The sequence below is a fragment of the Silene latifolia genome, chromosome 10 (genome assembly GCF_048544455.1).
Source record: "Silene latifolia isolate original U9 population chromosome 10, ASM4854445v1, whole genome shotgun sequence".
NCBI classification, from domain to species: domain Eukaryota; kingdom Viridiplantae; phylum Streptophyta; class Magnoliopsida; order Caryophyllales; family Caryophyllaceae; genus Silene; species Silene latifolia.
Genome location: NC_133535.1, coordinates 10,040,477 through 10,055,839, shown reverse-complemented (window position 1 = coordinate 10,055,839; position 15,363 = coordinate 10,040,477). Strand labels below are relative to the sequence as shown.

The following is a 15,363-nucleotide window of genomic DNA, read 5'->3' as shown; positions in this document are numbered from 1 at the left end:
ACGCTTGGCATAAAGTCAAGCCCTCAGTTCGTTCATTGTTGCAGGAGAGGCCGAGAGGAACGATTAAGACAAGAAGGGTTCAACTCAAGACATTATTCTACAAGCCACGGGTGGTAACAATACTTGCTCTGGAATTACACCCGGAACAATTTCTACTCAGTAAGAGTTATTCGCTGCTATGTACAACGGTGTTTAGACAATAATTAAGGTGGGATCTCTTGATTTTTTGTGTTCTTCACATGAACACACAATTAGATATGGAGTAAATTTTTGGAGACGAGTTTGATTTTGGTGGATAATCGGTGAGATGGAGAGGAAGACAAACTATCAGGGATAATGTGAATGAACAATGGATATAAAAAACATAGTGAGAGGGGTATTTTTGTCAGGAAAAAACACATTTGGAGGCAAAAAATCAAAATGGCCGGAATATTCCTTATTGATTTCCCTGAGATGAATTTTGGTATCAATTTCTAACTTTCTCCTATTTAAAGGTAGTAAGTTTTAAAAAAAATTATTAAAGGGAGTAATTTTTAAAAAGTTGTATATAAAAGGGAGTTTTTGATAATTTACTCTATAAACTAAGGTAATTACAAAGATTGGAAAGTACAATAATAAGGAAAATAAAAATTAGATTAAGGTAATTACAAAGACTGGGGTAGATTATTGGTAGTCTTGAGTGAGTTTTGTCTCAAGACTCCCTCAAGAGTCCCAATAATCTATTAAAGATCTGACATAGTCATAGTCTTAAGTTGAGTCTTGAAAATTCAAGACTTTACAAAAGTCTCGACCCCACATTTTTAGAGATAATAACAACCACCAATAAAAGGCTTTCATGTATTAAACTATTTTTTTTTCTTTTATCTAAAACCCTACAAGAAAAGTGTAGTGAAAAAGTAGAGTCTGAGTTTAGTTTGAAGGATAAAGTCTGAGGTGAGTCTCAAGAAAGTCTGAACAATAAAATATTAATAAAAGTTAGTAGAAGATTGATGTGGCAGAGTCCTAAAACTTTGATAAGTCTGACTGATAATCATAGACTCACCAAAGTCTTAAGACTGTCACATCAGTTTTCCACTAACTTTTATTATTATTTTTATATTGCTCAGATTCACCTCAAACCCTACTTTTTCATTTCTATTTTTTTTTACAAACTTAAAAAAAAAAAAGAACAAAAAGAAATAACACATGGATCCACTCATGAAATAATTTCCTTTGAAAGTGGGGTCAAAACTCACCAAAGTCTTAAGTTGAGAGTTGAGACTCAACTTAAGACTTTGTCTTGTCTCAAAACTATCAATAATCTTACTGACCAAATTTACCGCAATACGACTAACACATGAAAACAAGCACAATAACTCTCCTATAGGACCGTCTTATAGCATAAGACTGAATCAATAAGAGAATAACTCACACTTAATAGTTAATTATATTTGCATTTTAATTTTATTTTGATAACTCAATATCTTAGAATGAACTCGGACATATTTAAATGTGCAAGTTATCAAAATATAATATTAGGTTATTAAAATAAAATATTTTTGTACAAATATATTAATTATTTTAGTTGGCCCTTTTTGTAAATGGGCTAGTCTTATTCATAAAATAGTCCTATATAGAATAATTTGTGAAACAAGTATGATAGGCCGAAGAACAAAACCACCACTATGCTACAAATTGAATATAACCCAACTATTTATTTATTTATTAATTTTTTTTTCTATTTATTTATTTATTAACTAGTTTAGATCCCGCGCAATAAATGCGCGGTATTTGTAGAGTTTTTATTTTTAGAAAAAACAAATTTAACTATAAAACTAATCAAAAAATTGAGTAATGTCATGAAATGTATATATTTTTAAACAAAATTAATGAAATTTGTTATAATTTTTTTATTAGCATATCATTTAGTTACGATTTAGCATACAAAGAACGAATTTTTTATCACAAAAATCTTAGAGACAAATTTTAAATAAGGGATTATATCAAAATAGGAAAGTAAATAAGAGATTTTATAAAAATAGGAAATCTGGTTTAGGCGGGAAAACTTGAAACTTTTCCTATTCTTTCAGTAAATAGGGGATAATTAAATTTTAAATTTTGTTTTAAGAGTCAACAAATAAATACAATATTTAAGATATATTTTTGTATAAATATTCACAAATAAGAATTATATATAAGGTAGGTCAAGATTTGTATAGAATATAGAATGAGCAAAAATGTTAAGCCCAAAACGTGAGAATAACTACTAAACATATTAGGCCCAACTAATAGCTGAAGTAATTTGAGCGGGAAAATTTTTAGATTCGCCTATTCTTTTAGTAAATAGAGGATTTTTTTTATAAGGTAAGGAAACTAGGTTGAGTGAAATCAACCTATATCATCCTCGCGGATGAAAACGATAAAAAAAGTCGAAACTTTTAATTTACCAAGAAAAAATTAAAACAACTAAAATGCTACGCGGCTATTTATTGTCTCACTCTAATCTTATCTATATTAATACAAAAGACAATACTCAATTCTCATCGCGCCACGTCATTAATGCAGTTTTTTTTTTTTGGGAAATTCATGTTATGGTGGGACCCGTGAGTGTGCAATGTATTTATTTCTTCAGATTTCCGTCTTTTGAAACATGGATAAATTCCGTCTTACAACAAATTCTATGAAATAATATTATGAAAACATTCTATGAATTAATATTATGAAATAATTTTATACATTCCGTGTAAATAAAATTAATAACATATACGCAGAATGAATTACAAATGCGAGTAAATGAAATTGAATTACATAATTTTTAAAACAAAATTACATAATAATAAAATTACATAATTTCAAGAAGGAATAACATTTATATACGGGATCGAACATAAAACGCAAATGAATTACATACATAATTTTTTAAAACTACATGGTACAATATTTTTTGTTTAAAAAATAAATCTTGACGGAGTATTTACTTGGAGTATAAAATATTCATGTATTTTGGTTAATATTATTGTACCATGCAGCAACAACATCACAACATAATTTTTTAAAACTACATGGTACAAAATTTTTTGTTTAAAAAATAAATTATGACTTAGTATTTACGTGGAATATAAAACTCGGCAACTTAACTATCAGCCGCGCACACCGAAAATGGTAGGTGACAATGATAGGCAACCGAGTTAATTTAGTCTTCAACTAGAAATTAAAGCAAATTTTAATTTTTTTTTTACTGTAAAAAAATAAATAAATTTTAATTTAATTTACAAGTGATTAAAATATTTTTAATAAAAAAATTTTTAATAAATAATTCACAATTGTTGTAATAAATATTTTTTTAATAATAACACCACGATAAGTTAACAGTCGAAAAACTTTAAAATATGTTCTTTTTAGAAAAAATAATCCTCTCTGATCTGTATAGAAAGCCGTTCATCGCCGAGGATTTATGTACTTGGAGCAAAAATTCTGGCAACTTTACCATCAGTCTCGCATTCCGAATTCGGAAGATGACAATGATAGACTACCGAGTATCATTTAGACCAACTAGATAAGTACAATAGAAATGCAAAAATAAATATACTGGCCCAAATACATACCCGTGCAATTTTGCACGGGTTTAAAACTAGTTTTTATTTAAAAAAAAAACCCTGATAATAACTGCTACGCGACTCCACCTGACCCTCTAGGCCTTTACCTTCAAATCCAAAATTAACCTGATCCAAAACCGGCGCAGTTGACCCGTTTACGAAGTCTAAGCTCGAGTAGTGGAAGTGTCCCCGTTGTCGAGACTTGTCGATGCCATGAAAAATGGAAGAGTACATCGGCAAAATGTAAGTCTCTCGATTAAATATTTTATCTAAATCCAAGGATTTTAATCAAACTTTAGAACAAATGATGCGATTCTAAAGAATTCGTAAATTCCTAATCAGCAAAGTACCTGTAATATATGATTGCATCTGATTAGAGTTAGTTTTAATCAAGGCTAAGAATTCGTAAAACCCTAATCAGCAAATCCAGTTGTTCCGTGTATTTTAATCAAACATTAGTAAATGATTGGGACGGAGGGAGTAGTATTGAAATATAAATTGAAATATGAATCTGTTGAAATACCTCAACTTAATCAATTTGTAACTGTGTGAATATTTCGTGACTGAACAACATTGATATGTCTAGTGATAAGAAGTAATTTGTCTTAATCATTTGTTTACCTTTTATATTCATTGTTCCGTGTATCTTTTTCGCATTCAGAAGGTTGTCTCTTGCTGATTCGTGCTTATGGCGTCGGTTATTTTCATTTTCAGTGATCACCAGAGTTATGCCTTTTTCTCGCTTTCGGAAGATTGAAGCCTGCTTATGGCGTCGGTTATTTTCATTTTCTGTGATCACCGGAATTATGCATTTTACTCGTTGTGATGGTCAAATAAATTGAAGATTTTGAAAGGTACAATTTCTGTTTTTTATTTTATTTTAATTTAGTTACTGCAGTTTATATTTGTTAAATGTTATGATGCATATAATTTGCGTGATCAGCAATGAAATCCACCGAAAAAGCTAAGCTATCAGTTTGCAAAATTGAGGTTATATCCTCCCAGAGAAACCGGTTTGTGTGGGATGATGTCGAATTAATTGTATATTCTATGTGGATCTTATGCCCTTAACACAACATACCAGCTAGCATTAACATAACACAATACATTATTACGGAGTACATGATTAGTAGTAAGCAAACTAACAGGAACTTGAAAGAATTTTACATTCAACTATGGTATATTTGTAGTCTTAATAACTCTCGCTTGGCAGACGTTTGTTTTCCTGATTAAAATCAACCTAAGGCCCCTGTAATCATTAGTGATACACATAGAAATCTGTATTGTTAGCAGAACTTCTAATCTAATAAAATCTTTCAGAATCATTCGTTACTAGTAAACTCATGGTATGTCTACTGATATACCTCTTGCAGGAAGATTGCGCTTGTTCCGGGCATTGAGAAGGTTGTCTCTTGCTGATTGAAGCCAGCTTCTGGCATCGACTATTTTCATTCGTTCTTGTGGCAAATGTTTCGAGCACAATACTCCGACCGTAATCACAGAAATAATGCATTTCACTCTTTGATGAAGCTCATCATGGGTTATCCTTACATTGTTGGCTTCGTCAGTGAGATTATCTTCTTCAAGTGATGGGTCCACAATTTCCAAGACATGGTCAGGTAATGCTGCTTCGCCATGCTTATGAATGTTGTAGCCTTCATTGAACATGCTGTCTGTTGGTCTCTTGCCTATCATAAGCTCAAGTAGCAATATGCCATAACTGTAAACATCACCCTCTGTAGATGGCTCACTTCCGAGCCCATACTCTGACATGTGAACCCAATGCAAAAGCTTAGACACATAAATGGGTCGTAAATAGATAGGCATAATTGGGTAGTAGATAGATAGCAAACCTTAGAACATTCGTTTACTATGAATATATGTTAGCTAGGTATGCTCACTAACTGTGCATGTATGAACGGGACTACGTTAGGTGAAATAATATTACAGCTACTACTTTAGCACCAAGTCCAGCGGATTACTAAGTATGTGCATCTTCTGTTTTTTTATGATAATATATTATATGATTTTTGTTAGGCTACTTATAATTAGGAATCAGGCTATTATTACCTGGCGCAGCATAGCCTATAGTACCCCTGATTCCAATTGTACTACTTTGATTCGGATGTCGAGGTTGAGTAAGAAACCTTGCTAATCCAAAATCTCCAACATGAGCGACCATGTCAGTGTCGAGCAGTATGTTGCTAGGTTTCAAGTCACAATGCACTACTGGAGTCTCACACTCATGGTGGAGATAGCTTATTGCATGAGCCACATCAATTGCTACATCTACCCTTTGAGAAAGGCTCATGTTTCTGTCGCCTCCATGTAACCATTTGTCTAGGCTTCCATTAGGCATGAACTCGTATACTAGTGCTCTAAAATCATTTCTCTGAAAGTCAATACTAGAACAAGCTGTTATGATGCTTATCAGATTCCGGTGACGGACATTCCTTAAGGTGTTGCACTCTGCCACGAAACTTTTGGATACACAACGGTGTTGCAAGTTGAGAACTTTCACTGCAACTGTCTTTCCATCCAAAATCCCCTTAAACACGGATCCAAAAGATCCCATCCCAAGTAGATTCTCTGAAGAAAAACCAGATGTTGCTTTGAGTAACATGTCATACGACACTTTCATGGTTGCATTCCCCAGCATTGAACCTGATAAAAGAGGTATCTTTTTCTTTTTGATACAAGCCAGGTAGAGCCCTAAGGCCCCTACCGCCATGGCCACCACCCCAACAAGTGCACTGATAATTGGAATTATCAACTTTATTCTTCCCTTGCTTCTATTCTTTGTGCACTGAGGTAATTGCAGCTGTTTAATTCCGCCACAAAGCCTGCTATTGCCAGCAACAAAGATCGCACTTGCATTTGCAAATACTGAATCCGTCGGAACCCTTCCCTCAAAATCGTTGTAAGATAAGTTAAGGTAATATAAACTGTGAAATTTGGAGAAGAAGGATGGAATTGGGCCAGACAAATTGTTTTGAGAAAGGTCAATTTCTTGGAGGCTAGACAAAGAAGTGAAGGGTGAAGGAATATTTCCGTAGAAAGAATTTCCATCCATATACAAGTATTGAAGGTCAGAACAGTCACCTAGACCGTCGGGAATGACGCCTGAAAACTTATTGTTAGACAGTGCTAAGGTTTGTAGGTTACTTTGTTTACTCATTTCCAAAAGTAGGGAGCCTTCCAAATGATTATGAGACAAATATAGTCCAACAAATGAAGCAGATCCTTCAAATAGCTCATTACTCAAGGTTCCATTGAGTTCATTGTATGATAAACTTAGGTACAACAAGCTTTGGCAATTCCCGAGATGTGGAGGTATACTCCCTTCCAATACATTATCATGTAAACTAAGCTCACTCAAGAGTGATAAATTGCCCAAGGAACTCGGAATTCTACCTGTTAATCTGTTTGAGTACAAAATAAGTTGTTCCAATTTGTGAAGCATTCCGAAATCCTCAGGAAGAGATCCCACTAATTTGCTGTTACTCAGATCTAAGCACAGAAGATTGTTTAAATTGGTAATACCTTGAGGAAATTTCCCACTTATCAAAGTTTGTTCAATATTGAGAATTTCCAAAGAGGTGGAGAAATTAGCAACAGATTTGGGCAATATTCCCGAAAAGTGATTGTATCCCAATTCTAGGGCAATTAACTGGCTGCAGTTAATAAGTGTAGTTATAAAGTTGATGTCACCTGCTAGGTTGTTACTTACAAAAACTAAAGCAGTTAGGCTATGAAAATTCCCAAAATAATATGGAACCGTTCCTGTAAAACTATTAGTATCAAGCTCAATAAGTTGAAGTGTAGTGAGGTTTTGTATCGTGATTGGAAGTGATTCTGAAAAGTTGTTTGCCCTGAGGTTCAACCATGTTAGACGAGGACTAGGGAAGCCAATATCCTTGGGAAGTTCTCCATGTAGTTGATTGTCACCAAATTCAACAACTTGAAGGGAGGAGATATTGAAAAGGGATGTGGGCAGTGTTCCTGAGAGCTCATTTGATGCCGCATCTAGTATAGTTAGGTTTTGCATCTTACCAACACTGTTTGGGACAGTCCCTGTAAATGAATTATGAGCAGCATATATAGATACTAAAGAAGTAAGGTTTTGTATGATGTCAAAAAGAGGGCCCCTAAGATTGTTATGCACCACAAATAGGTGATGTAAATTTGATAATGCTCTTAATTCCTGTGGGAGTTTTCCCTCGAGTCTGTTGAAGCTTAAGGATAGAACTTCGAGGTTAACACACTTAGATATGTTTGGTGGAATCCGACCTACAAGTGTGTTGTTATATAGCCGTAGGTCATGAAGCCTAAATAGATTACCTAATTGGTTGGGGATTTCGCCGTATAGACTATTATTCGTAAAACTAATAATTTTAAGGAAACTCATATTTCCTATGAAAGGAGATATGGTTCCTGCCAAACCTCTAGCACTCAAATTTAATACAATCACTCTTTTATGTTTACGCCCACAACTAACCCCTTCCCAAGAACAATGGTGAATAGAGGCATTCCATGAGCTTAAAACCTCGTTAGATGGAACCACCAGTTGGCTCTTGATGGCCAACAACGCATTGTGGTCGGTCTCATTGCCTAGGTAGTCAGTACTACGCAGTGCTAAAGTTAGCATAATATTCTGCAATACAAAAATAAAGATGACAAGAAATGCTGGTTTTGTACATAGAGAAGAATTAAAACGTGGACTTTCAATTTGGGTTTGGAGGTGGATTGTTTTCATTTTGTATTAGTTTCAGCAGTTGTTATGTGTGAGATGCTCTTAAACTGTATCACGCTTTCATATATATAGGGATTTAACTCTTGATTTATTCTCTGATGTACACCTCTTAGTTTTTTTTTTTTTTTGAGAAAGTGTACCGTGTACGTCTCTTAGTCAGCCGAGGGTAAATCCATATTTTACTGCAGTAAGCTTAACCATTGCTTTTTTACATGTGAAGCTTTTGTTTATTGATTGCTACCATTGTACTATATCTCGGTTTGAGACTTGATCTCCAAATTGGTTGATCTCTATGTTTCGCTATAAACATGGGTGACTTTATCTCAGTATATGGTCACCGTAACCTTGATAACTCAATCGTATTTAACACTCAATCGTGTTTACACATGCTTCACCTATTTTTCCCTGCATTGCCAGAATTATTATCCGGGGAGATTGAGATTGCTGGCACACCACTGATAATTATTCTCTTCATTATCTTGGGTCTGATATGTTTTCTATTAAATGCCAGACATGGAGAGGATGATTACAAGGGATCTGATATAACATGTTCTCGCATTCTCGACATACTGGCTCATGGCTGTGAACTTTGCAGCGGAATTTGACTGGTACGTAGATCTTACCAAACATTACCACTTAGACCGTCGTATTGAGGTGAAATATGAAAATTCCTGAGATGCCAATTTAAAATTTATAAGAAATACAGTAAATAATGAAACGTTATATGTGTAGTGTATACATTGGGCGAGATCTAGACTAATGACTCGATCTATCAACTGTTGACAAACACCTCAAATGCTTGTCTTTCTATTGTTTTTTTTAATGTCCGATGCCACTGGTTAGGTTGCACGGACACTTCTCTTAATCAGCCGTCCCGTGTCGGACACCGACACTCGTCGGACACACCTCTAAACGTGTCGGACACCTATGATCAGCCGTCCCGTGTTCTTTAGACCAAAAAAAAGTTGAAATAGATTGATTAGAATATGGGTATGGTTGGGAAATTGAGTTGTAATAAAGGCCAAATTTTACCTTCACTTCATCCTATTTTCTTCCCTTTGGATGAATAAGAATAGGATGTACCCTTTCTTTCAAAAAAAAATAAAAAATTTACCTTCACTTATTTAAATTTAATATCAAATACTTTTATAAAAATAAAATCGAACGTTAATAACTAAAAAATATATATTTTATTAAATTTAAATAACGTGTCCCGTGTCCTAAATTTCATGATATGCCGTGTCACATGTCCGTGTCGTGTCCGTTTGGTGCTACCTAGACCACTGGTCCGTCACTCTAGATGATGATCATTATACAATTTGAATTATTGAACTTGTCATCATCAACACCTACAGGTAAATGACATTTATTTCAAACGACACGAAATTGATGATTGATGATCATTATACAATTTGAACTAATGAACTTGCCAGGTACTGATCATCATCAACACTTACGGGTAATGATACAGTTATGTCAAGTACTTATCATCATCAATAATTTGAATTTATGCATTACCTTTAATCAAAACTAACTCTTGCCTGTCAGCCGTGGCCTGTGGTTGTTAACGATTTAGCTCCTGAGCCACACACGACAGAAAATCTTGGAAGTAAAGACAAGCTTATATTGCCTTGGGAATCAGGCAGCTTGACTTGAGGCCCCATGTAGGCATGTATGATGTTCTCCTATTGTTAGTCGATCTCTTGATCGAGTAAAGATCCTCTCCATTTCCCAAAAGAAATGTAGAGTCCATTTCATCTCTCCATTTCCCAAAAGAAATGTAGAGTCCATTTCATCTCAACGCACAAGATTTTATCTAACCGGTCCAAATTTAATACTGAAAAACAAAGGAAAAAGGCAATAAAAAGAGAGATGTAATATTATATTGTCCGGTGTCAGGGTAATAGATCTCCATTTCTTTTAGATCCAAATTCCTCTTGATCAACATTTCTTGAGCTTTGATCATTTAACTTTTCATAAATACTACTCCCTCATTCCACTCATTAGTTATCAATTGATTTCGGCACAAAGACCCAGGAAATGTGAGAGAAAGTAATTTAATAATAATAATATTGGACCACAAATCTCACACCTGCACATGGGCACATAAAAGGCAAAATTTACTATAAAAATGATAACTATTGACTGATACACCTAAATATGGAAAATGATAACTATTGAGTATTGACCGGTACATGGAGCCGGGAGTACGTACATGTTTGAATCACACGCTATTAATATGCTGTCTATATATGTCCCGATCAATTGTTTTTCTTTGATTTTTTCTTCATTATATGGGAAATTTAGTTTACACTAGCTAAACTATTACCACCAACAACATTAGGACGTTAATCACGGAAATTAGAAAGCTTTATTCATTCGACTTATATTAAGAATCCAATGATGCCTTAAGTTATACTCTGACTTCCGTATTGTGGTCATTTAATCAAAATTATACGTTTACACCATCTATCACGGTTAAACTCATCCTTTACATCAGAAGTTTTCATTTACGTAGATGAACTTTGGGATATATTTGTATTTTCTGTGATTTTGATTGAATAAGAATATTTTAGTTAGCTTAGAATTTTCAATGGTTTTCCTGTAGGATCAATAATGTAATGTCATTTCTTGTGGCTTATTTCACGATTCAAGGATTATCTTGGGTCAATCATTCCAATTGTCCCCCAAATTTCACATTGGGAGGAGTGAAAATAGTGGTGTGATCAAACGGTCTAAGCCCATTGGTCCGACCCAATTCAATCCGCTTTTATGAAGGGCTTGGACCTTTTATTTTGACCCAAAAAAGCCCATGAGCCAGTCCCAAAAAGCCCAAAGTAATTTTGTAACACCCCGGCCCAAACCGGGTCGGGAGCGGTTACTTATGATAGCTCACCAGGTTGTGTACATGGCCCACAGATCAACACGGGTCCTTTACAGCGCATTTTGTCCTCACTTATGCGCATCCCGGAAACCTTCCCAGGAGGTCACCCATCCTAAGACTACTCCCAGTCAAGCACGCTTAACTTTGGAGTTCTTTCACATGGATGACCATAAAAGAAAGTGCACTTTGTTGATATGAGTAGTACTTCCAATCCCTTTAAGCACTAGTCATTTAAGCCTATCACTGGACCTCTTCAATTACCGTGGGGTGTTACAAATTTTGGGCCGGGTTTGAGCCAAGCATTTGGCCCGGACAGGCCCATATTAATTAATTAAGGAATATTTTTTTCGGTGTTGCTTTTTCACATACGGACTTTACTTTTTCACATACATTTTTTCATTAAATTTCCGCATCATACCCTCCTCCTAAATCTAGATAAATCATGTCCTTTTTCACTCAAATTGAATCTATTGTTCTAAATCTTACTCGTAATTGAATCATGGATTATAATTCTTCAAGTTTTTCAAGTAGTGAAGGAATTATTTTGTTCTAAAATTAGGGTTTGTCAATTAGCGATTAGTTTATCAAATTAAATACTATCAATTAGGTTGATGGTTGGCAGAAGGCATGGTGGTTTGGTTGGTGGACGGTGCTTCTGAGTGGTGGACAGTCTGGGGTGGGCCAGGAAGGGTCGGGGATGGGTCGTTGGAGAAGAGCCACAATGAACGCCGAAGCAATGTCGACCAGAGCAAGGGAGAGGTTAAAGTGGCGGTGTTTTAGCTTCTGATTTTTGTTCGCTTTTGCCGGTGGAATCGCACAAATTGCCAGTGTGTGGTTGTCTCTTGTGCACTTAAGAACAAAGTAGTTTAATCAAGTAATAAAATGTAACGAAAACAAGTCATCAAAATGAAAACGTGTGATCAGATTGCATGGAAAACATCTTCAGTTCATTGGCATTATAGCTCTTTAACGTTGATATCGATCGCATTGGCAAAATCATGTTACGGTTACTTTTTATTATAAATGTGACCATGTGAAATCTGTATGAATTGTATAGACATGATTACTAAATTAAATGTCAATTGGAGTCAATGGTAAATCTGCAACATACAGTTCTTGTTTTGTTTTGTTTCTGCTCGTGACGGAGCGTTAGAGTGTGATTCTAAGCGTATTATTAGTGCTCTAATTTAGAAGTGGACAAAGAAAAATGACAAGGGTATAATTGTAAATGACGTATGTGAAAAAGTAAAATCCGTATGTGAAAAAACAATACCCATTTTTTTTTCTTAAACCACATGAACCGACCTAGGCCAATTCGTGTGTTTTACACGAATGGACCAATTCACATTTTTTTTCCCCATTGCGTTCGTCTCGTCGAAATAACTCAAATAAGTGAGTTGAAAAAAAAAATCGTTGAAAACGGACATCCGAGCACAAAGTTATGGCCGTTTAAAGATTTCGTTCTTAATCGTCAATTTTTCTCTCAGTTTAAATCGGTCATTTCATCAATCATCGTCTAACATAGATAAAAAGTTAATTAATTTGTTAGTTCAATATTATTTTTTTGTTAATTCATCGTTAATTAATACGATAATTCATATCTAGTTTAAATTACCGTTACCCATTTCTGATGAGTCGATAAAAAATATTGCTAGAAATATTATTTAGAGGGAGAAGGGCAAAGTTGAAAAGTTAAACAAATAATAGGAAAGAATGTTGTTTGGTTGACAATGGGAAGATGAAGTTCCCATGAAATAAAATTCATATGATTTTGCAATTCATGTGAATTGCAAAAAAAGTTGTTTGGTTGAGATATGAGAACTCAATTCATGTGGGAAGTTCCACTTACCAAATGGGGGCCTAGGTAGCACCAAAACAGACACGGACACGACACGGACACGTGACACGACATCCCATGAAATTTAGGACACGAGACACGTTATTTAAATTTAATAAAATATATATTTTGTAGTTATATATGTGTGATTTTATTTTTGAAAAAGTATTTGATATTAAATTTAAATAAATGAAGGCAAAATTTGACGTTAAATATAACTTATTCTCATTTCTAAAACCAAAAATCAATTTATAATCAATCTATTTCGACATCTCATTACTTGTCTAAAGAACATCATTTGCCCACCAAATTCAATCATATAACAATTCACGCCATTTACCTTAAATTCAACTTTCCGTTTGAAGGTGTGTCCAAATACCATGGACACGGCTAAAAATACCATGGACACGCGTCGGACACGTGCCCAAATAAAAGATGAAAGTTAGACACGACTTTACAGGTGTCCGACACGTTTTGACGTGTATCCGACGAGTGTTGTATCCGACACGGGTGTCCGATACGGGAACACCGATTAGGAGGAGTGTCCGTACAACCTAGATGGGGGCTAGGTAAGTGACTTCCTATATTATGTAGGAATTGGAGTTCCATAGGAACTTCAACTTCCCATGAATTGGGTAACCAAAGAATACCTCATTTTTGCACTTCCTAAGAACTTTCAATTCACATGAATTTGGAAGGCAACCAAACCACCCTGAATAATATAAGGTCGAAATATAGAAATTTTATCAACTCCACTCTACCACTTTCCTTTTTCACGTTTGCCAACGCGTGTTTTACGCGTTAAATATCGTTAGCTACGTATTGCAAATTATAAAAGTTAGATATTTTTAATGTACTCGTAAAGACGAATCAAACAAGATCTCACGTGAATATATTTCCACTTACGTATCGAGAGAAAATCGAAATTGAATACACAATTGTGAATAGTGTACAAAAGTAAAATAGGTAGAGTGGAGTTGAATGGAGAAAGTACAGGTAAGAAGAAACTTGTGACTCTCAAACTGTCTCTTACTTTCATTTAATGCTCATATCATTTGACTATGATAGATCACAAATTGATAGCAATGGAGAACGTAACCTTCCCGAAAACATTGGCAAAATGTAAGTCTCTGGAATACTATAAGAATTTTTCTTATCTAATTCAAGTATTTTTTTGGTAAGAGTGGTCACAAGTAAAGTGTGACCACTCTTGCGAGATCGTGGTAATCAGAATTAGGAGGAGATCGTGGTAAGAGTGGTCACAAGTAAAGTGTGATAATTTTTTTGGTCGTTGATGGTGATTTTGAACTAACCTCAGGCTTGCGATTCGACTTAATTGTTGTAGATAGTAATTGCGGTGATCAGAGGGGATGTGCTAGTGTAGTTGTTAGTAGAGGGTAAAACTGACTTTTAAGAAATTAGCAATAATATATATAATTGTATAACATTAATTAATTATGCTAATACAATTTTCATATTTAAACAATAAAAAAAATTTATAATAGAATTGATTTGCACTATAAGGTAAACCTGCGGGATTAATATGCACATATTAAAAAATTACGAGGCTAATTTGCACATAGTGGCAAACGTATGAGACTTATTTGCCACCTCCCGAATCCCCCATGTAATCGGTCTATGATAGATCATATACAGGGTAAGAAGAAACTTGACAACTTGTGACTCCCAAACTGTCTCTTACTTTCATTTACATGCTCATATCATTTGACTATGATAAGATCACAAATTGATAGCAATGGAGAACGTAACCTTCCCGAAAACATTGGCAAAATGTAAGTCTCTGGAATACTATAAGAATTTTTCTTTTCTACTTCAAGTTTTTTTTTTTTTTTTTAATTCAAATTATTTTTGAATCTAATTCGACAATTAAGGTTACCCTCTCAGTTACCTGTAGAATACCATTGCATACCCTCTCAGTTACCTGTAGAATACCATTGCATCTGATTAGCTGCTGTTCTAATCAAGGCAATGAATTAGCAAAACCCTAATCAGCAAAACCCAGATTTTAGTATTTTCGAGTTTGCGGATCATAAATTGTTTTCGTAAAATCAACATTAGGCCCCTGCATCATTAATGTCACATACAATCAACATTAGGCCCCTGCATCATTAATGTCACATACAAAACCCAGATTTTAGTTATTATCAGATGTTTCTCGACTCGGAAACATCTGATATAGTATATTATTAGTGATATATTTACTGACTACTTCCTCTTGCGGGAAGATTACGCCTTTTTCTCGCATTCAGAAGGTTGTCTCTTGCTTATTGAAGCCTGTTTTTGGCGTCGGTTA

At 34.6% G+C, this 15,363-nt stretch overlaps 1 protein-coding gene and 1 long non-coding RNA gene across 4 annotated transcripts; one reads left to right on the top strand and one right to left on the bottom strand.

Annotated features, from left to right (window-relative positions):
* Positions 1-3,470: 3,470 nt before the first annotated feature.
* LOC141605043 (uncharacterized) lies at positions 3,471-9,853 on the top strand. 3 transcript variants are annotated; one of them, XR_012526276.1, is made up of 5 exons: positions 3,666-3,818; positions 4,290-4,429; positions 4,949-5,194; positions 8,840-8,936; positions 9,684-9,853. It is a non-coding gene; the product is annotated as an uncharacterized LOC141605043 (long non-coding RNA). The 3 variants fall into 3 exon arrangements; XR_012526275.1 differs by lacking the exon at positions 9,684-9,853 and having other exon boundaries at positions 3,471-3,818; positions 4,237-4,429; positions 8,840-9,615; XR_012526274.1 differs by lacking the exon at positions 9,684-9,853 and having other exon boundaries at positions 3,620-3,818; positions 8,840-9,612.
* LOC141605040 (uncharacterized) lies at positions 4,643-8,350 on the bottom strand. Its single transcript, XM_074423663.1, has 2 exons — positions 5,646-8,350; positions 4,643-5,341 (listed from the first exon to the last, which is right to left on the bottom strand). The coding sequence occupies exons 1-2, from the start codon at positions 8,329-8,331 to the stop codon at positions 4,917-4,919; spliced, it is 3,111 nt and encodes a 1,036-aa protein (XP_074279764.1). The 5' UTR covers positions 8,332-8,350; the 3' UTR covers positions 4,643-4,916.
* Positions 9,854-15,363: the final 5,510 nt, after the last annotated feature.